This window comes from Theropithecus gelada, chromosome 1, assembly GCF_003255815.1.
Source record: "Theropithecus gelada isolate Dixy chromosome 1, Tgel_1.0, whole genome shotgun sequence".
NCBI lineage: Eukaryota > Metazoa > Chordata > Mammalia > Primates > Cercopithecidae > Theropithecus > Theropithecus gelada.
The window spans coordinates 197,957,082-197,978,317 of NC_037668.1; the positions used below are offsets into that span (position 1 = coordinate 197,957,082).

A 21,236-nucleotide genomic window follows, 5' to 3' on the forward strand; every position below is an offset into this window, starting at 1 on the left:
TAAAGAGGCTGGTCTTTTCCTAGCAGTACGACTTGGGCAAGTTGCTGGATTTCTTCAAGCCTTTCTTTCTCCGCCTGTCAAACAAAACAAAACAAATATCCCAATTAGGACAAATTCACAATACTTTAAGAGGGCGGGCGGAGCGATTGGAAGGCGGATGAACCAATCGCGTCTCCCGCAGGTTGCGGAACGGCAGAGGGACCCCGCCCCCTGCATTGTGCTTAGCTCTGATTGGCACATCGCGGAGAGGCGGGGCCTGGGCGCGCCGGGTTCACGCTGGGTCGCTGCAGGTGTTGGGGCCTGGGACTCTGGCTGGAGACACCGCCATGGCCGGGCTAGCCCGCGGGTCCGCGCGCGCCCTGCTCGCCGCCCTGCTGGCGTCGACGCTGTTGGCGCTGCTCGTGTCGCCCGCGCGGGGTCGCGGTGGCCGGGACCACGGGGACTGGGACGAGGTCTCGCTGCTGCCGCCGCTACCACCCCGCGAGGACGCGGCGCGCGTGGCCCGCTTCGTGACGCACGTCTCCGACTGGGGCGCTCTGGCCACCATCTCCACGCTGGAGGCGGTGCGCGGCCGGCCCTTCGCCGACGTGCTCTCGCTCAGCGACGGGCCCCCGGGCGCGGGCAGCGGCGTGCCCTACTTCTACCTGAGCCCGCTGCAGCTCTCCGTCAACAACCTGCAGGTGAGCTGGGGCCCGCGGCTTCCCCAGGCGGGCTGTGGGCGGGGCGGCCACAGAGCAAGCCTTCACCTTGGCCCAAATTCTTCCCGGGAGGTGGAGCGTGGCTCGAACGTCTGCCGCTTCTCTGCAGCGCTGGCAGGTGGGCGTTGCAGCGTCCCGGGTGTTGGGCAACTAGGTACCAGGAATTTCGCACACGCCCCTGCGACTGGGCCACGCACCTGGGGTATAAATTCTCTGCCAACAGCCCGAGGACTTCTCATCCCTGAGTGGTCCTGAGTCATCTTGGGGCACAGGGTCTCTATTAACTGTGCTCCTATTCTTTTTTTTTTTTTTTTTTTTGAGACGGAGTCTCCCTTTGTGGCCCAAGCTGGAGTGCAGTGGCGCTATCTCAGCTCACTGCAACCTCTGCCTCCCAGGTTCAAACGATTCTCGTGCCTAGCCTACCGAATAGCTGGGATTACAGTTGTGTGCCACCACACCCGGCTAATTTTTGTATTTTTAGAGGAGGCGGGGTTTCACCATGTTGGCCAGGCTGGTCTCGAACTCCTGACCTCAAGTGATCCACCCGTCTCGGCCTCCCAAAGTGCTGGGATTATAGGTGTGAACCACGGCGCCCGGCCTCGGCTCCTATTCTTAAAGGTTTTACAGGGCATAGAGATTGTTGGGTATTTAAACACTTTAATATGTGACTTCAGGGTTTCTTGCTCTCTCTTACCCTTCCTGAATTAAGCTTTTCCCTCCTGCAGCAAGAAGCTAAAGTACAATGTCGTGGACGATTACAATGATTACTGCAGTCTTTAGGCCTCCACAGGCATAGTGGCTCCTCAGTAAGATGCAGAGCTAATTGAAAGTCCATCTCTTCCTCGCCCTTTGCCCACCTTCTGGTGCAGGGCCACACTTACAACTCTAGTGGACCTCTGCTCTCTCAGGGATGGGGTCACAGACACGGCTTGGGAGGCCGGAGACGCAGAGAGTCCAGGAACGAAACCTGATTTGATGGAAGGTCTTTTTGACAAAGCTCTCACATTTGAGTTCAACTCTGAAACTACAGCGTTGTTGATAAAGACAGGATGTAAGAAACTGATGCTTGATTCATCACTTTTCCATTCGCCTTCCATTCATTGTCTCTTCTGTTAATTATTTGAAGTAGGTATCATATACCCCATTCTGCAGATGAAGAACTTGAGGCCTACCTAGGTTAAGTAACTTGTTTAAAGCCAGCGGGCAAACCCCTAGTTTCATCTCAGGTTCATCTTTCTTCACACCACATATCCCAGGCTGGCGGCCCATCAGCTGAATATGTCCCACCGACCACTTTGGCCCACACAAAGTTCTGTTTTGTTTTTAATAAAGTTGAATTTGTGACCAACATTTTAAAATTTAGATTTTACTTTAAAATGTAAATCTCTAACTTTTCTTGAAAAATGGGAAGATCCAGTGACACTGTGGGCCTGCATTCTCTGAGCCAAAACAGAAGCAGTGCCCTCTTTTAGCTAAGGCAGATACACCCCAGTTCACCATTTTCTCATTCCCAGCCCATTCCACACCTTTAGGCATTTGCTCAAAACAAACTCACTCCACTCCATCAGCGGTGCTCAACTTTGACTGCAAATCACAGTCACTTAAGAAGGCTTTAACAATGGGATGCCAAGGTATTTCATTGAAAACACATTTTATTTTAAGACAACACCCCTTCCCCCGTGCCCCACAAACCACTCCCTGATGATTCTAATGGGGAAGGAGGGAGGTTGAGCAATACATAATCATATTTAAATTTGTGAGGTGACCAGGGAGTTCCTGGTATTATTGTCCCCATTTCAGAAGTGAGGAAACACAGACTCAGAGGTACAGGGACTTACCCTGTGACCAGCCAGCTAATGGCTGTCAGGTAGGACTTTAGCCCAGGTCTTTCATGTTTCTAGAAATAGATAGGACAGTGGCAAGGAACCTACCCAGGGCTTCAGGTTTCCATGATGGCAGTGAAAAGAAGTGGCCACATCAGAATTTGTCTGACTTGATTCCATCAATTAGCTGGTCAAAGTTTCTGCTTTTTTCTTTTCCTCCTTCTGACCTCCAGGGTGCTCTGCATCTCTTCTCATTGACAGGGGGTGAAATCATTCAGAAGGAACAAGAAGACCTAGGTTTGGGACCATTTCTCACGTGTAAAATGCCTGTCCTCTGTAACTTAGAGATAGGTTGTGAACTTCAAATGGACTTACCACTGGGATGTGTCTTTTGTCTGTCTCTTTCTTTGTGGCATTTTTGTATAGTAAATGTCTGTAGGACAGAGTTGCTGATGTTAGCTTGTAGCGGGACCATGTTTCGCTGCAGAGCCAGTGAGTCAGAAGGGAAATCTTGGGGTTTGATTATCTGCACCAAGACCTCTTACTATTAGCCCCCCTTCCGTTTTGGCATTCTTTTCTTGTGATATGCCCTTTCTGTTCTGGTCACTCTTGATTTTTTTCTCTGACACACTAAAATAAGTGTCCCTCAAAGTCAGTTTCCTACTCTTTTGTTCCCTGTAGTGATCCTCAGAAGATTGTATACACTCTCATTGTATACACTCTCATTGTGTACACTCTCATTGTATACACTCTCATTGTATACACTCTCATTGTATACACTCTCACTGTGTACACTCTCATTGTATACACTCTCACTGTATACACTCTCATTGTATACACTCTCACTGTATACACTCTCATTGTATACATTCCCTTCTAGTCCTTACTAGGACTCACTTCCAGATGTGTGTCCATTTCTGACCTCTTCAAGGTTTTCTGTATTTCTGCTTGCTGTTCATTTTCACTTCATTAGTTTGCCACCACCTCAAATTCAACATGTTTAAATCCAGTCCTTTCTCTTCCTCCTGAAACCAGCTGCTTTTGATCTTCTGCATTTCTGTTAGTGGAAGTACTGTTTTCTCATTAAACCCAGTTGGTTCTCACTGCCTCCCCAAATCCCTCGGTTCCCAAGTCCTGACAGTTTTCTGTTGCCTTCTTTGCCTCTGTCCTTGCCCCTTCCTCTTTATTCCTGCCACCTCATCCTTAAGCTTGTCACCTCATGCCTAAAAGTACTAGAACAACTCTTACATAGTCTTCCTGTCTGCCCCATCCACCTTGCCTACCCAAATAGATTAACAAAAATACCTGTCACAGCGTTGCCCTCTGGCCAGAAACCTTTAACAACACCCAACTGCCTAGAGCTGCCGAAGAGTTACCTGCAATGTTTGTTTAAAACGCACATAGAGGCAGGGTACGGTGGCTCCAGCCTGTAATCCCAGCACTTTGGGAGGTCGAGGCGAGCGGATCACCTGAGGTCAGGAGTTGGAGACCAGCCTGGCCAATATGGTGAAACCCGCCTCTACTAAAAATACAAAACTTAACTGGGTATGGTGGTGTGCGCCTGTAGTCCCAGCTATTTGGGAGGCTGAGGTGAGAGCATCACTTGAGCCTGGGAGGCAGAGGTTGCAGGGAGCTGAGATCACGCCATTGCACTCCAGCCTGGGTGACAGAGCTTGATTCTGTTTCTAAATAAAATGCAGATAGAGGACAGCTTGGTGGCTCATGCCTGTAATCCCAACACTTTGGAAGGCCGAGGTGGGAGATCACTTGAGTCCAGGATTTTGAGACCAGCCAGGGCAACATAGTGAAACCCCACGTCTACAACAATTAAAAAAACATTAGCTGGGTGTGGTGATGCACACCTATAGTCCCAGCTACTCAGGAGGCTGAGATGGGAGGATCACATGAGCCCTGGAGGTCGAGGCCACAATGAGCCATGATTGTGCCGCTGCACTGGGTGACTGCCTGGGTGACGGAGTGAGACGCTGTCTTAAAAAAAACATTGCAGGCCAGGTGCGATGTCTCACGCCTGTAATCCCAACACTTTGGGAGGCCGAGGCGGGCAGATCACAAGGTCAGGAGTTCAAGACCAGCCTGGCCAACATGATGAAACCCTGTCTCTACTAAAAATACAAAAATTACCAGGCGTGGTGGCACGCACCTGTAATCCCAGCTACTTGGGAGGCTGAGGCAGGAGAATCGCTTGAACCCAGGAGTCGGAGGTTGCAGTGAGCTGAGATCGTACCACTGCACTCCAGCCTGGGTGACAGAGCAAGACTCTATCTCAAAAAAAAAAAAAAAAGAAAAAATTGCGGTTATCTGGGTTGGGAGTGAGGCTTGTTTCAACATTTTAACCCAAATCAGCATTTTAACAAGCTCTCCAGGCAGGTGGTTCTTCGAAAACACTGCCTAAGGCTGGCCTACAAATTACAATCTAGACTCCTTAACTTGGGTTTGAGCCCTCTCCACTCCCAACCCCAGCCTCCTCCCGTAGGAAGGCCCCTCTTTCCAGCAAATCAGGTTTCTTGGTGCTCTTCATCAAGTCTTAGGCTCACCCAGTTCTGTGTTTTTTGCAGTCAGCGTCTCCTCTCCCTTTAATACGTCCTCCCACCTTCTATCCTGGTTTTGAATGTATTATAAAGCCCCTTATAGTTCCTCTATCACTCCAGTCTATGCTGGACATACACTTTTGTTTATGTCTGCCTTTTCAACCAGATTCTAAACTCAGAGGGAGTTTACCTGGGTGTCCCCCTCCCCGTTTTTGGTCTCGTATGGTGCCTTGCCTAATAGTTTCTAGACAGTGACTATTTGGCTAAATGATTTCAAAGAAATCTCTTTATGACTCTCTGTTCTGATGGATCACTGTGAAATGGCACAATTCTCCACACAAGACACTTAGAGCTTAAAGAGCTAAATAGTCTAAAATGCAATGTGTGAATTTTGCTATCATCTGTCAACAATGCCTTTTATGAAGTTGATGTCTGAATAAGAAGGCATTAAGAATTTTACTTGTGTTACTTTTTGAATGTGGGATAAGACTTACTGAAGCAGGAATGAACAACTTCTCCAGTTTTGAAATCACATGACAGTTTCTGCTAATGTAAGATAACCAAGCAGCATGATTCAGCTACTTTCTTGCTTAAATCGCATAGTTAGCCAGTTGAGCAACTGTGGTGTTTTTATGCAGTGGTTCTGTATTAGAGTTTAACCCTTTAAATCTTTCAGTGAAGCCTATAGAACAGCCTTGAATTTGGGTGTCACTATAATTATAATTCTTCTGATGAATATGGATTAAATTCAGGGTTTCAGAAAAAGTATACTGAAATAATTTTTACCAAGTCAGTTAATTTTAAATGTGAAGCCCCCCCACCCCCTTTGGGGAGTGGTCAGGATACTATCCAAGTATTATTTTCCCGAGTGGAAGGTGATGTTTTACAATTCACTGTTTCATGGAAGACCAGTCAAGTTCTAGGGACATCATGTATGCAACTTTTGAAATTTATTACCTCTCCAGAAACCATATTTCACATGAGAGGATCTTCATTTTCTCTCTACAGGAGAATCCGTATGCTACACTGACCATGACTTTGGCACAGACCAACTTCTGCAAGAAACATGGATTTGATCCACAAAGTCCCCTTTGTGCTCACATAATACTGTCAGGAACTGTGACCAAGGTAAGTAGTTATCCTACAGGAAGGGAGATAGTTTCAGAACACCATCGTATTCACAGTGAAAGATCTTTTTTCTTTTGAGACAGAGTCTCACTCTGTCTCCCAGGCTGGAATGCAGTGGTGTGATCTCGGCCACTGCAACCTCTGCCTCCTGGGTTCAAGCGAGTCTTGTGCCTCAGCTTCCCTAGTAGCTGGGATTACAGGCACGCATCACCACACCCAGCTAATTTTTGTATTTTTAGTAGAGATGGGGTTTCACCATGTTGGCCAGGCTGATCTCGAACTCCTGACCTCAAGTGATCCACCCACCTTGGCCTCCCAAAGTGCTGGGATTACAAGCGTGAGCCACCATGCCTGGCAGAATAGATCTTTTGAGAGTGAAATGCAGTTGATTTGTGAATGCCATGCCCAGTCAGGACATGTTCTATTCTAATAGGTGAAGTAATTCCATGAAAACCAAACGTTTTAATAAGTTGTTTTCATATAGGTGTCAAATAAGGTATGAGGAAAATGAATGATTTTCTGAAACCAAGCAGATGCAACAACTATGAAGCTCCTGTATATAAAGTTATTCTTACTTAAGAACATCTGGTTGACCAAAGCCGTCTATTCTCCATTATATTTTACATTGGTATAATGTTTTTTCATGTCTGGGCTCCTTGTCTCCATATTTTAACAGTGGCTTAAAGCAGAGAAAACATATTAAGTAGGCCAACCAGAGGACTGTCCGTTACTGAAAACTGGAAGTGAATTTAGTTTGGATCACCTGCTGAAGGGAAGAGGTCAAATACAATCTCAGGAAGAGCAGTGGGCACGGTGTCAGGAGTGCTGATCTGATTACCCAGCCAGCAGATTTGCTTTTTGACCGTGTCAATCATTAATGACAAGTGTTATTTATGGTCTGAAAATTCTTTGTGGATGCATCTCTGTAGTTGAGGGTCCTTCACTGGCAGGAAAAAGATGGAGGAGCAGCACATGCTTTTGAGTTCTGTTATGTGGCTTCCAAACATTTTTATCCTTCAGTACATTCATCTGTATGTTTAACATGTCCATGTTACGGGGTAAATATGCTAGACATTACATGTCTTAGGCACCAGTAATGTTATAGTACTTAGTGCTGGTTATTCTAATAGCTCAAAATGCCTTTTTACCAATGGAAGTTGGTATTATACGTACAGTGGTTTCCCACTTCGTTATATCTGTTTTCACCAACAGTTGAAATCTTTATTCTCTGCATTCTTTACATTTCCTTTGTTTTCTCTTGATTCCAAAAGGTTAAGACCAAGATTTACAACTAAGTAAACTCTTAGGATTTATAGAATGCTAGAATCACACATTCTTTTTTTTTTTTTTTTTTTTTTTTGAGGTGGAGTCTCACTCTGTCGCCCAGGCTGGAGTGCAGTGGCGCGATCTCAGCTCACTGCAAGCTCCGCCTCCCAGGTTCACGCCATTCTCCTGCCTCAGCCTCCCAAGTAGCTGGGACTACAGGCACCCACCACCATGCCTGGCTAATTTTTTGTTTTTTTTGTGTTTTTAGTAGAGATAGGGTTTCACCGTGTTAGCCAAGTTGACCTCATGATTGCCCGCCTCAGCCTCCCAAAGTGCTTGGATTACAGGCGTGAGCCACTGTGCCCGGCCAAATCACACATTCTTAACAAATGAGAAAATGAAGTGTTACTGCTATGTGTCATATATGTCCTTTCATATATGTCCTTTAGGTGAATGAAACAGAAATGGATATTGCAAAGCATTCATTATTCATTCGACACCCTGAGATGAAAACCTGGCCTTCCAGCCATAATTGGTTCTTTGCTAAGTTGAATATAACCAATATCTGGGTCCTGGACTACTTTGGTGGACCAAAAATTGTGACACCGGAAGAATATTATAACGTCACAGTTCAGTAAGTACTTACACATCTTTCACCTAAGATTGCTGCCCTTACAGCCATCTTCAGCCTTCTAAAGCAAGGGGGGTTTAACCATTTCATGTGCCCTGGACCCCCTGGGCAGTCTGGTAAAGGCACTGACCCGTTCTCAGAATAATGTTTTAAACACATAAAATATATAGAATTAAAAAGAAAATCAACTGTAATGAAATACATTTATAAAAATATTTGTAAATGTGTGATATAATAATTCATTGTTTTATTAATATATTAAATGTAAGATCTAGTAATGCGTCTATTACTTTTTCCTTTTTTTTTTTTTTTTTTAAGACAGAGTCTTACTCTGTCACCCAGGCTGAGTGCAGTGGCACCATCTCAGCTCATTGCAGCTCCACCTCCTGGGTTCAAACAATTCTTGTGCCTCAAGCCTCCCAAGCAGCTGGGAATACAGGCACAGACCTCCACGCCCAGCTGATTTTTTGTATTTTCTTAAAGACAGGGTTTTGCCATGTTGCCCAGGGTGGTGTCTAACTCCTGAGCTCAAGCAATCTGCCTGCCTCAGCCTCCCAAAGTGCTAGGATTATAGGCATGAGCCACCGTGCCTGGCCTTTTCTGTGCTTTTAAAGTAGTGAGGATTGAAGACAATATTTTAAGACATCTGCAACACCTGTAACATGATATGAAAGTATCTGTGATTTCTCTATTTCTGTTGGAGACAGTCACAGATATGCTGTCACCCTCTGGTTTATTCCCTACATTCATTATTGAAGGAAATGATACATTTCGGTTAGAGCCTAATGAAAACGAAAAAAAAATTTTTGAGCCAAGTTCATAGACCCCCTGAACTCTGTCTACAGGCCTGGATACCAGGTTGAGACTCCATTTTAAGGCTATGCTTGTTGGGCCCTGGACAGAACCCAGTTATGACCCATGATGGCATTTTCTCATGAGGCTTAGACTCAGGTGCTCCTGGACTGTGAACGTCCTTCATCTGAGTCTGAGCAAGTAACTCCATCCCATCAGCCCCAGTACTACAGATGCCTGTGGGGATTGTGGTTTATCCCGCCAAGAAGTACTTGGAAGGGAGGAGGCTGAGACAAACGAGGCCATGGGAGAAAATGAAGCCCAGGACCTAAAGACAGAAAGGGAAAGGAGAGAAGAGTGTAATCAGAGTCTTTGGAGTTAGTTCAGGGTTCAAATGAAGGAATACAAGGGACTGGTGCTTCTCTCAGGTGACACAGGGAATTCTGGCATATCTGGGGAGGTGATAAGAACAGTAACAATAACAGCTAGTGTCCATTGTTTATTACTGGCTGGGTGCTGTACGGGTTACTTTTCATGTATTAACTCATTCTATTCTCACCACATCCCTATCTTACGCAACCTTCCACTGCAACAGGTAGGTGCTGTTTTTCTCATGTGTGAAATGGAAAGCTGATGCACAGAGACGAAACTGGACTAAAGTCTTGCAGTCAGAAAGTGGTGGTGCTGGGATTCAAACCCCGGCATTCTTGCTCCGGAGCCATCACCTGACTTCTGTTCATGATGCTGTACTTCTCCTCTGGCTGCCTCACTGGTAGTTGGCCAGGCTCCTAACTCCGTGTAATTTATAATGCACATTCTGCTTGTAATGACTGACTGCTGTTTCAGGAGATTATGGTGATGATACTAAGGTAGACTTGTAAGTTGTAGGTCATTTGAGGGCTTAAATTCTTAGCATTTATTTAATCTGTGTCTTTTTCAATTGTAGAACAGTTCCATGTTGAACTATTGACTATTGACTCCCTACCATGATTGGAAATTTCTTGACAGTGAAGCTCAGTTTTGTTTTGTTTCTATTTTTAAAAAATTCCGAGCAGGGCCTAGGACAGCATGTGTCACAGAGCAGGTGTTTAGGAATGATTGTCTGGCTCGTTACTTGAGACAAACACTCTCACGCTCTGTTGGGATAAAGAATCCGACAGTCCTGGCGCTTGTTTTGCTGCTGTGCATGCAGGAGAGGCATGGGCCTGTGATCGTCTTCTGGGCTGGCGAAGCCATCTGACTTCGTAGGAATATAGGGGTAGCAATTACAACCTTATTCCCCGGCAACAAATTATCAGGATGACTGTTAAGAATGACAGGCCTGCTCTTTGAAGTTACAGTTTACTTTCACAGGACATAATATTTGAAACGCAGTTATCTTTGTATAAATAACATGCCCAAAGGCAGTGCCTGGTTTAATAACAAAATAAAACTCTTTTCCCATAAGTCTTCACACTGAATAAGTGAGTAAAACAGATACTTTTGAGGTTCCCACTTTATTATGCAGACAAAGCAGCACTTTTCTGCAGCACAGAGAGAGAACATTTTTTCCTTGTCCTGAGAGGAGGCCCAAAGGCTAGAGCAGGATGTGACTCTTCTGAGGCAGTGCACCAGAACCTGAGGGATGGGCAGTCTGCTAGGAATTGTCCATCGCCAAGTCTAGGAGGGCCCCCACTAATCCCACCCACCAGGTTTGCCACCAGAGCTGTTTAATAGTCCAGGGAGCGTACAGTGATATCTGTGAGAACCAGAGCCCCCATCTTCTTGGGGAACCACTCACAGGGGCCTCACAGGCATTCTGGAGCTTCCCCACCTTGGCAGGCACTTTACTTGGCTTGTCCAGATGGGTTTTGGAAGTTATCATTCCTCCAAATACCACGAAGCCCTCTGCATCTGAAATCTGTTTCACACAGATGGAGACTGCCACTTGTGAGAGCTGATAAGGAGCTTAACTGAATGTGGTTTGCCTCATTGGACTGTTGGGTGAAGACCCCGTGAGCATGTTTGCATGCTGAGTGGAGGGCTTAAATGTCTACACGAAGCATTTGCAGGCACCCTGGAATAAGCAGTTCTTTTTTTTTTTTTCAGACAGAGTCTCGCTCTGTTGCCGAGGCTGGCGCGCGGTGGCGCGATCTCGGCTCACTGCAAGCTCCGCCTCCCCAGTTCACGCCATTCTCCTGCCTCAGCCTCCTGAGCAGCTGGGAGCACAGGCGCCCGCCCCCACGCCCAGCTAATTTTTTGTATTTTTAGTAGAGGCGTGTTAGCCAGGATGGTCTCGATCTCCTGGCCTCGTGATGCACCCGCCTCGGCCTCCCAGAGTGTTGGGATTACAGGCATGAGCCACTGCACCTGGCCAATAAGCAGTTCTTATAAGCATAAGCATTGCTTCCGACCACTGTTAAGTCTGGGCAGCAGCATGTTTGTGCTAAGCCTCATTTTATCTCCTCTGGCGCACATCCAGATATTTCCTAGCAAACACACAGGTAACAAAAGGTCATGGATTACAGACTTGCCTAGTCTCGATACTTAGAGATGGATTTCCTGGTTGGTGGCAGCTGGAAGGGGGAAAGTTCACCTGCCAGCTGGGGTCAGTATCACTGGGCAATGGCTCATCACTGCTCTTCTGCCCTGATGTTCAGGACTCCTTCTGTTCTCAACTATTTTTGTCTTTTAAACCTTCAGATATTCTTAAATGAGATAGCAGCAGCAGCCATGGCAATGGCCTGCTTCTTGCTACATCCTAGTAGAGTTCATCAAAGTGTATCAGAATCATACTTGGAGAGGAGGGTTGCTTGTTAAAATAAAGATTCCTAGGCCCTACCTTCAACTTATTGAAGCCAAAACTCAGGAATCTGCATTTTAACAAACCCAAGCAGTTCTTTAGTATATTCTGGTGGCTGAAATGAACTCAGAATCTTATTTTAGATCAGAAATTTTATCTAGTCCTTCCCTAGGATGAATTAATTTTTAAGATGTGTTAACCCAGTTTAACAAAATAATTTTTCCTCTCTGTTCCCCTTTCTAGGTGAAGCAGACTGTGACGAATTTAGCAACACTTATGAAGTTTCTTAAAGTGGCTCATACACACTTAAAGGGCTTAATGTTTCTCTGGAAAGCATCTCAGAATATTAGCCTGTTTTCTGTCACATGCTGGTTTGTTTGCTTGCTTGTTTACGAATAGAGTTGACCTGTTACTGGATTTCTTGGAAGATGTGGTTGCTACTTTTTTCATATTTTGAAGCCATTTTCATAGAGAAATATCCTTCACTATAATCAAATAAGTTTTGTCCCATCAATTCCAAAGATGTTTCCAGTGGTGCTTTTGAAGAGGAGTGAGTACCAGATTTAAATTGCCCATTGGCATTGAAGGTACTTGAGTATGTGTTCTTTATTTCTGGAAGCCACTGTGCTGGGTAGAGTGCATCACTCACCACAGCTGCCTCCTGAGCTGTCTGAGCCTCGTGCAAAAGATTGGCCCCCATTATGGTGCGCCTGAATAAATCTTGCCTAGATAGACAGACAATGATGAAACTCAAATGGAGCTTCCTACTCACGTTGATTTATGTCTCACAATCCTGGGTATTGTTAATCCAACATAGAGTGAAACTATTTCTGATAAAGAACTTTTTGAAAAACTTTTTACACTCTAAAGTGATACTCAGAACAAAAGAAAGTCATGAAACTCCTGAATTTAATTTCCCCACCTAAGTCGAGACTGTATTATCAAAACACATGTGCACACAGATTACTTTTTGGCCCCAAAACTGGATTACAAAAGAAAGAGGAGAAGAATATTTTGTGTGTTGCTGGTATTCTTTTATAAGTAAAGTTTACCCAGCATGGACCAGCTTCAACCAGGGACAAAATCCCCTCCCAAACCACTCTCCACAGCTTTTTAAAAATACTGCTACTCTTAACAATTACCTAAACCTTCCTCAACTGCTCCAAATCTCTTAATAGCTTCTAGTGCTACTACGATCTAAGGTCACCAGAGGGAAGAGAACATGGCATTAAAAGAATCACATCTTCAGAAGAGAAGACACTAATATTATTACTCATATACATGATTTCAGAAGATGACATAAGATTCCTCTTAAAGAGGAAATGTCAGGAATCAAGCCACTGAATCCTTAAATGGCAAAGAGAAAAGTTGAATATGAGTCATTGTGTCTGAAAACTACAAAGTGAACTTAACTGAGATCCAGCAAACAGGTTCTGTTTAAGAAAAATAATTTATACTAACTTCAGTAAAATGGACTTCTTATTCAAAGCATCAATAATTAAAAGAATTATTTTAATGAAATGTGTTGGATTTGTTTTCTTAAACATAGACATGAATATTTATTACACTTTGTTTTATTGTCTACCATCAAAATAGCATGCTCCTAAATCAGTCACTGGCTGTTTCGAAACTTGAAGTGAATAATACCACTCTTTCCAATTGGCAAAAAGCTCGTATGTCCTAAAATTCTGGGCATGGCCAGAATCTCACCTTTGTCACAGGTTTTGCCTCAGAGATTTGGTTGCCAGTGTACCTTGTGATAGAATTAGGTTGAGGGCAGCTATTTGTTTTTCTCCCTTTACCCACTTACTGAGTTTTTCCTCCAGCATTTGGAACCACATAGATACATATCAACATTCAGGTAAGACCCAGTTATCATACAGGGTAAAGTCAACCAGTGTTTCACAGCAGGCGCTGCAGATTCTTTTATAATTGAATGTGACAGAATATGTCGCTGTTAATATTCCAGTCAGCCGCTAGGGGGCACTGTGGACTACTTTTTGTGCAGGTGTGGGTTTCTTACACAGCTAAATGAAGCCCCTAGGAATGATTCCCTGGGCTGGATTAGGAGCTGGAGTAAATGCAGCTGAGAAGGGGCAAGAGGAGAAGCAGAGGCCTGATTTGCTGCTGCTGCTGCTGCTGCTGCTGCTGCTAGGTTTTCCTGGGCTTATCACTCCCTCCACACCATGTGTTTCTACATCAGGCTTTTCTGATCCTCTTGCACCCCACGTGCTGCAGAAGGAGAACAGATTCCTGGTCTCAAACAGCTAGGAGATGAGTGTCTTAGACTGGGGTGGGGAGGGGGAGTCAGCCTTGGTGCAGAGAGCAGGACAGGCCCAAATAGAGAAAGATAAAAGTGGAAAGAGGGAGTGGCTCAGGAGCCTGAAGCTACAGAGTCCAGACAGCTGCCTTTGGCAGATGCTGTCTTGGACCATCGATCTACACTCAGCTGGTCGAGGCCATTTGTCTTTACCGACCATGGCCAATAATCATAGTTTATTCTGTCTTTTAGTCTAGGTTCAAAGACCTTGGCAGGTATGTGGGGGAGTGGAGAAAAATATGAAATGTGACGAGGTTCAGTGAAATAAATGCATCAGATATTCTGAGGAGATTGCTAGTGTGATGTTCCCTTCTTAGTAATATTTAGACTAAAGATCACAAAGTAATTGAAAAGGAGACTACTTTTCTTTTAATGGAGCCTGGTTTTCGGTTTCAGTACTGAGGAAATCATGCTCTGTGTAATGCTGGTTGGCCAGTGTTTCCTAGGGGAGTTCCAAACTGTCACTTCAAAACCAAGTGTTCTATCAATTTTCATTAGAGAAGACAATTATAATTTAATTATACTTCCTTTTGCAATTAAGGGGGTACAAATCAATAAAATGTAAGTTTTTTAGTTTTTAAGATTTATTGTAAGACATTTGTACAGGAAATGTGTAGAATAAAAAGTTTGAATTTTTTTTTTTTTTTTTTTTTTGTATTTTTTAGTAGAGACAGGGTTTCACCGTGTTAGCCGGGCGAGGTGGCGGGCGCCTGTAGTCCCAGCTACTCGGGAGGCTGAGGCAGGAGAATGGCGTAAACCCGGGAGGCGGAGCTTGCAGTGAGCTGAGATCCGTCCACTGCACTCCAGCCTGGGCAACACAGCGAGACTCCCTCTCAAAAAAAAAAAAAAAAAGAAGAGTTTGAAATTTGTAACCTCACCAACCAGTGTGGCTGCTAGTATTTTGGGTGTGTTTTCTTGGGAGCGATGTTTAAACGTAGTCAAGATCTGGCTGTTTAATGATTGTATATTAGGCTTCTTTCACTTTATCATAAAAAACTGTGTTCCTAGAAGCCATTCACAAGGATGGCTGAGAATGGCTGCAGAATATTTCATCAGATCAATATAAGCAGACCAGCAAATAATGGTCTGTATTGGGACTCTGTTGCTAGTGACAAGAAACCCAAGTGAAAGTTGTTTAAGCAAAAAGAGTTCATTGATCTTACATTATTCAGAACTTGGCCTTCATTTCCTGGCTTCTCTTTCTGCCGTGTTGGTTTTGATTGCAGCCAGCAATCTTATAGCAAAGAGGATGTGTCCTTCCTAGCTGGGCCCTAACCGTTCCTGAATAATCACTGTGTCTGGGAATGGGGTGCCCTCTGTGGCCGAACTTGAGTAGTGTATCTTCTGAAGTTGCGGGTTCACTCAGCACCATCAGAATCACAGAGACTGGGAGAATGTAGAACGGGGACTCCTGCAAGGAAAAGGGTGATTATGCGAACTGAAGGAACACTGAGCAGGCAACAACCAAAGGCTATTAACATTTTCTCCAGTTTTTGCACATTTAGGTTACTTTCAGTTTTTTCCTGTTATAAAAGAAAAGTCTTTACGCATAAAACATTTTTTACATTTCTGTTCTTTTTCTTAGATTCCCAGCAGTTGAATTCCCAAGCCAAAAGCTTTTGGAACATGTTATAAATTGCTTTTAAGAATGTATATTGATTATAATGTCTAGTATTTGCTTTAAAACATTCTAGCAAAGAAAAAAGTATAGAGGATTAGATGAGGAGAAATTGGCAAAATGGTAACAGTTGAAGCTAGGTGATGGGCCTGGAGATTCATTTTGCTATTATTGTCTTTTGTGTATGTCTGAAAAATATAAAGATTTCTAAATTGAGTTAAAACAAACAAACAAACAAAAAGAATTGGGGACCTGGAGAGGTTGACGTTCCCAAGCCCACCCAGTTCTGGTCTCCAGGCTCGAAGTCCTGGCCATTTCTTCTACTCCATGCTAAATTGGCATGTGATTATACTGTTTGAGACACAGATTATGCCCGCACAAGGCTTCCTGACTCTTCTTTACCTCACAACACACCAAGGCAGGAATGCAGAGCTAATCTATGTTTGTGGGTGGGGAGGGGGCATGAGTAGTGGGTGCTAGGGAGCTAGATAACAAGTTTGACTTGGTGATTCAGGAGTTCAGTAGAGATTTCTTGGAATGATGTTTTCAGTAAAATTTTGGAAAATATATAATAATGGGGGAAGGGAGAGAATTTACATCAATGAACAGCCCTGTAAGCAGTGTATGAAAGTGCTTACTCTGTGATGGGTTAAAATAGTGTGTTATTTTAATTGGCAGTTCTTAAGGATACTAATAACATTGAACATTAAAATTTCTTTCAGTTTATTTTTCCTCATTGGAAACTGTCAATTTATATTCTTTGTCCACTTATGTTTGGGGGATCATTTTAAAAAATTGATCTTGGTGAATTCTGTATATTAAGTCTATGAAATCATTTAGTAAATTTGTTGCTAATCAGTTTTCCTTTTAAGTTATTTTGTTTAAAACCTATAGATTTTCTATTTCTATAGAAAAAATTAACATATTTTCCCCTTGACTTCTTTAATTTCCTTTAAACTTGGTATGTTTGTTTCCTTTGAGAAATTTGATAAATGTCAATTCAGATTTTCTCATTCTTATGTTTAATTTTTATACTTTACTCTTTAATCCTTTAGAATGCATTTTGTGTATAATGTTCTTCACTTTTTTGGATGACAAACCCAAATTATACTTAGCTTTTTTAGTCTAGATGTGAACCCAAATCTAAGCATAGCTCTCTTAGCAGTGAGGATGAAAGTGAGTTGGGGCCATCGGCCTAGCCTGCTGGACAGTCTATCTGAGAGACACTCTGTATCCCTTAGCTTGAACTTGAGGGACTGGGATTGGCAAAGAAGCATGGTTCTGATAATATTCTCATAACCTTTGGAGGTTGTCTATCACATACACTCCTTAGCTAGATTCTCAAGCCCCCCCACAATAAAACTTTAGCTGGCTCTCCCAACATTATCTGCCATTCCTCACTGTATCCTACGCCATGACCAGCCAATCTGATCTGGCATGCCCCAAACTTTTCCCTTTGGACTTTTCCACATGCTCCTCCCTTAGCCAGGCATCTCCTACCTCCTCACCTCCCTCACTTTTCAGGAGTAGGTAGTCCTTTGAAGGCCGAGTCTGCATCTGATTTATCACTGTAGCCCCAAAACACCAAGTGTCAATATTTCATTACATGGAGTAACTCCTCAATGAAATTTTAACAAATGTTTTGCTTGCAGACTTTCTGCTTTAGTGAATATAGTGGAAGAAGGAGGTTGGACCTCCAACTTGCTGTGTGACTTAGAATGAAGTGATTTATTTCAGTGAAGGCACATTTAATCCCAAGCGCATGGCAAATCTCAAGGAGACTTTGCTTGGCACCTCAGACATCAGACTCCATTAAGGAACAGCATTCCACATTACAGGCTTGGATGGAGACGTCTGTCTCATGGGCACGCTTAGCAACTCTGCCACTAACATTCCATGAGGAAGCAAAGGATTTCGAAGAGAGTTCATTATCGTGTCTTTGATTTTTCGGATTTGGGGGACTGTGCCTCATTGTTCTCTTCCCAAAACCTGATGTATAGACGCTGCTCAAATATGCTTGAGGAACGAGGGTAGAGCAGCTTAAGCAAGAAACAGTCTCCTGTCTCTCTACGACTGCTCTGAGAAGGAGAATTCAGCACGTTATATGCACGCCCAGAGTCGGTCAACACGAACTCTCCTATTTGGTTGCCAAGAGTCATCTGTGTCCCTGGGATTTATCTTTGTCTTAGTTTGCTCAGGCTGTCAGAACAAAATACCATAGACTGGGTGGCTTAAACTGCAGATATTTATTTCCCACAGTTCTAGAGGCTGGACATCTGCGATCAGGGTGTCGGCATGAGTGGGTTCTAGGGAGGGCTTTCTTCCAGGCTTGCAGACGGCCGCCTTCTTGCTGTTTCCTCATATGGTGGAGAGAGATCTCTTTCTCTCTTCCTCTTTCTCTTCCTCTTCTAAGACCACAGTCCTGTCAGATCAGGGCCCCAATCTTCCAACCTCACCTAATCTTAATTAGCTCCTAAAGACTCTACCTCCTGATGCAGTCGTAGGGTGGGTTATGGCTTCAAAATATGAATTTGGGGGAAAACAATTCAGCTTATAGTATAATTGTGTTTGGAAGAGGATAAATGATAAGGCTTTCTTTGTTCATCCCAAACCTTTCCTCCTTTGATAACTCCCGGGCCCACCCACGCAAGATTTATCCTCAGTGGTTTCTAGTCCATTCCTGCTTAGACTGTGGTTTTATGGGCATGTTTTGCAGGTTGTATCCTGCACAAAGGCCCCAGCTCAGGGGAAAGCAGGGGCTGAAACCCAGCCTGAGCTCATGCCCTTGTCGTGGTGTGAGCAGCATCACCCCAAAGGGCATCTTTCCTAAAATTTCAATGGCACTTCATGGGTTGGTGATGCCCGGCTTTCGGGCCATTTCTTTCTTTAGGTGTGTTTGTTTCCTATGCATGGAATCTCAGAGAGGGCAAAAAAGAGTGTGAACAGAGCCCAAGCGAGTCCTGGGCTGTGGGGGGACCCTCTGGTGGATGGGTGGGGGGAGCAGCCAGGCAGGAGCAGCATAGCAGAGGTTAGGAGCGGTTCGGCTTTGAGAGCACTGGGTTCTGAGCCAGTCGTGCACTTGCTGCACGTGGCCCTGGGCAAATCATTCTACTTCTCGGAGCCTTAGACCCCATCTGTAAAGCAAGGACAATACTTCACAGGTGGGAGTACAGGTTAGCAAAAATGTTCACAAATCACTTAACACAGTGCCTGACAAGGCAGTGATCCTTGTTAGGGGCAGTAAAAGAGGCATTCTCAAGCTCTGGTGTCCTCATAGCATCCTCTCTGTGAGACCGGAACGGATCCTTGAAGAACAGCAGAGTGAGTGTCAAAATCAAGCACACTGGCTCTGCAGTGGGACTGCATAGGAGCGAATCCTCGTTCCATCACTATTTCATCACGCACAAGGTGCCTCCCCTGTGTGGGCTGCAGGGTTTTCATCAGTAAAATAGAAAATAAAAACAGAACTTGCCTCCCTGGTTTGTAGGAAAAAATTCCAGCTAATATGTAAGAAGTACACAGAACACTATCCAATATAACAAACATTTTGATAAACACTGGTTGCATTTTTTTCTTTAACTTCAAATATCAGTTGGTAACTACAGGTTGTTTTCACAAAAATAAGAGTGATAATTGTCAACTTACTTAATTTTATAAAATATGCTCATACATGGCATTTCAGCTAACCCTTGCAACAAGCCCTAGAGATAAGCAGGACACTCTTTATTTTTCTTATTTCATGGAGGAGGTTGGATTCCCAAATGGTTACCTTGGGCAAATTTACACATGTCAGGCCCCTTCCTTCAACCTAGCTCTGTTTCCGAGAATCCAGTGACCCCTCAACTGCTGGTGACACATGGGTCCTTTGAAGAAATGTCTTCTCACTTGTTTTAGAGGTGCATCATATAGAAATGGCCAGTGCCATATGCTAGAAAACACCAGGTTTTCATGAGCACACTCACATCTTTGGGGGCAGGCAGTATGAACTCTGAAGTCAAGCGGCAGCGTTCCAGTCCCTGCTCAACCACTTAGCCGGGTGGCCTTAGGCAAGTGCTCCTCGAGAGGTTCCCCTCTGTGAATCAGGAATGCTACCTAGGATAGATGGTGATTATTAGTATTACTTAGTATCCATCCAGGTGTGGAATGTCCTGAGGCTGGTAAGGCTGGAGACCGCAGTTTGACAAAACAGCCGCTAGAGGTCCCCATGGAGCCGCATTGAACATCCAACTGGAAGGCTCTGCCCGGGACAGAATTCTGTTTAATCCTGTCTTGGGCCAGACCAGCTGCCCTGCTGGAAATGGGGGCCCATCTTTGTCCTGATAAACACTCTTCCTTCCCTTTAAGCTGGTGACCCTTCTACGGGGCTGTCAAGGGCTAATGCTGAGACTCACAGGTTCCTGACCTTCAGTCCCCAGAAGTGGGCCCTCAGGTGTAATCCTGAGGCGAGGGGATGCAGGCCTGTTCCAGTGGATTCCCAGGGGCCAGGCTGGGCTCTGTGAGGACTCCAGGTCAGGATGTCTCCACCCTGGGCAAACTCAGGCGACCTTTTCGTCTTTCCTTTTTAGAAAAGACAAAAATGTAATCTGCATGACGTCAGGGCATCTCCAGCACAGTTAGACTCCACAGACCCTGCAGGCCAGGAGCCAGACCCTCATATAGAACCCTGGACATGGGCCATCACTGCCTGCCTGGGATGTGGCTCAGAGGCAGCACACAGCACAACCCTGTGGGGTGGTAACAGCTAGTGGAGCTGAGAGAGAAGGGGGTGCTGGAGAAGCAGGAATCGTTATACGAAAATATAATTTCCAGCTGGAAGACATCTTGTGGAGACCATCTAGTTCAGCCCTTCATTGTATAGCTGAGGACACCCAGGCCCAGGGAGGGAAAGTGATTTGGTCACAGTCACACAGCAAGTAAAGGACAAAGGTGAGAGCAGATCCCAGATTTGTGCATTCCCATAGCAGCTGCTTTCCACACACCCCACTGAGGGAAGACCATTTGGTCAAGTCAGAGCAGGGGGGTGGGGAGGTTTCAAAAGCAGAGCTGAGGAACTTAGGAATACACACTGCTTAGCACATGCTTATTAGCTGGTCCTTCAGATGCCCCAGGGTCTCAGCGTTTGAAGCTTGCTCATTCCACAGGATAATTTTGTGTTTGCTCAGGTGCCTAGCAAATGCCTTTTTAAGATTTCTGAGAATCAACTCATCACCTTCCACAGTCCCAGGAATTGCAACAGTCTGTTCATAACGAATGAGAGGCAGGTGCATTAAATTCTGATCTAGTGCTCAAGAACTTTGGAGGGATAAAAAGAGGAAGCACACGGGTCCCTATTCTGGGGGTGTGGGGCCTCCTCCCCTCCCCGTAGGGGGGCTTGTCCACACCACCTCCTCTTTCCTCCTCTTCATCTCCCACCCTTTCCACCGAGACAGTGACCCCATCCCCCATGCTGGGTTCCAATCATTCCTGGAAGGATTTTTCCCGGAGCACTTGCCGGCAAACATTTTACAGTCCTCTCCTCCTCTCCGTGATGTACCATTTCCCAACACCTTCTATATACTAGGCATATAACCTACACATCTTACTCATTCCTCCAACAGGACAGTACAGTGGGCATTGTTAGCCAATGTGG

At 44.8% G+C, this 21,236-nt stretch overlaps 1 protein-coding gene across 1 annotated transcript; it reads left to right on the forward strand.

The window, feature by feature from the left end:
- Positions 1-245: 245 nt before the first annotated feature.
- CREG1 (cellular repressor of E1A stimulated genes 1) lies at positions 246-13,190 on the forward strand. Its single transcript, XM_025391608.1, has 4 exons — positions 246-680; positions 6,079-6,198; positions 7,914-8,098; positions 11,913-13,190. Exons 1-4 carry the CDS (start codon positions 327-329, stop codon positions 11,914-11,916), a joined length of 663 nt encoding a protein of 220 aa, XP_025247393.1. The 5' UTR covers positions 246-326; the 3' UTR covers positions 11,917-13,190.
- The last annotated feature ends 8,046 nt before the right edge of the window (positions 13,191-21,236 follow it).

Coding starts and splice junctions, on each gene's coding strand:
- CREG1 (XM_025391608.1), top strand. CDS start 327: ATGGCCGGGCTAGCCCGCGGGTCCGCGCGCGCCCTGCTCGCCGCCCTG. Junction 681..6,078: donor TCTCCGTCAACAACCTGCAG/GTGAGCTGGGGC, acceptor TTCTCTCTACAG/GAGAATCCGTATGCTACACT. Junction 6,199..7,913: donor TGTCAGGAACTGTGACCAAG/GTAAGTAGTTAT, acceptor TATGTCCTTTAG/GTGAATGAAACAGAAATGGA.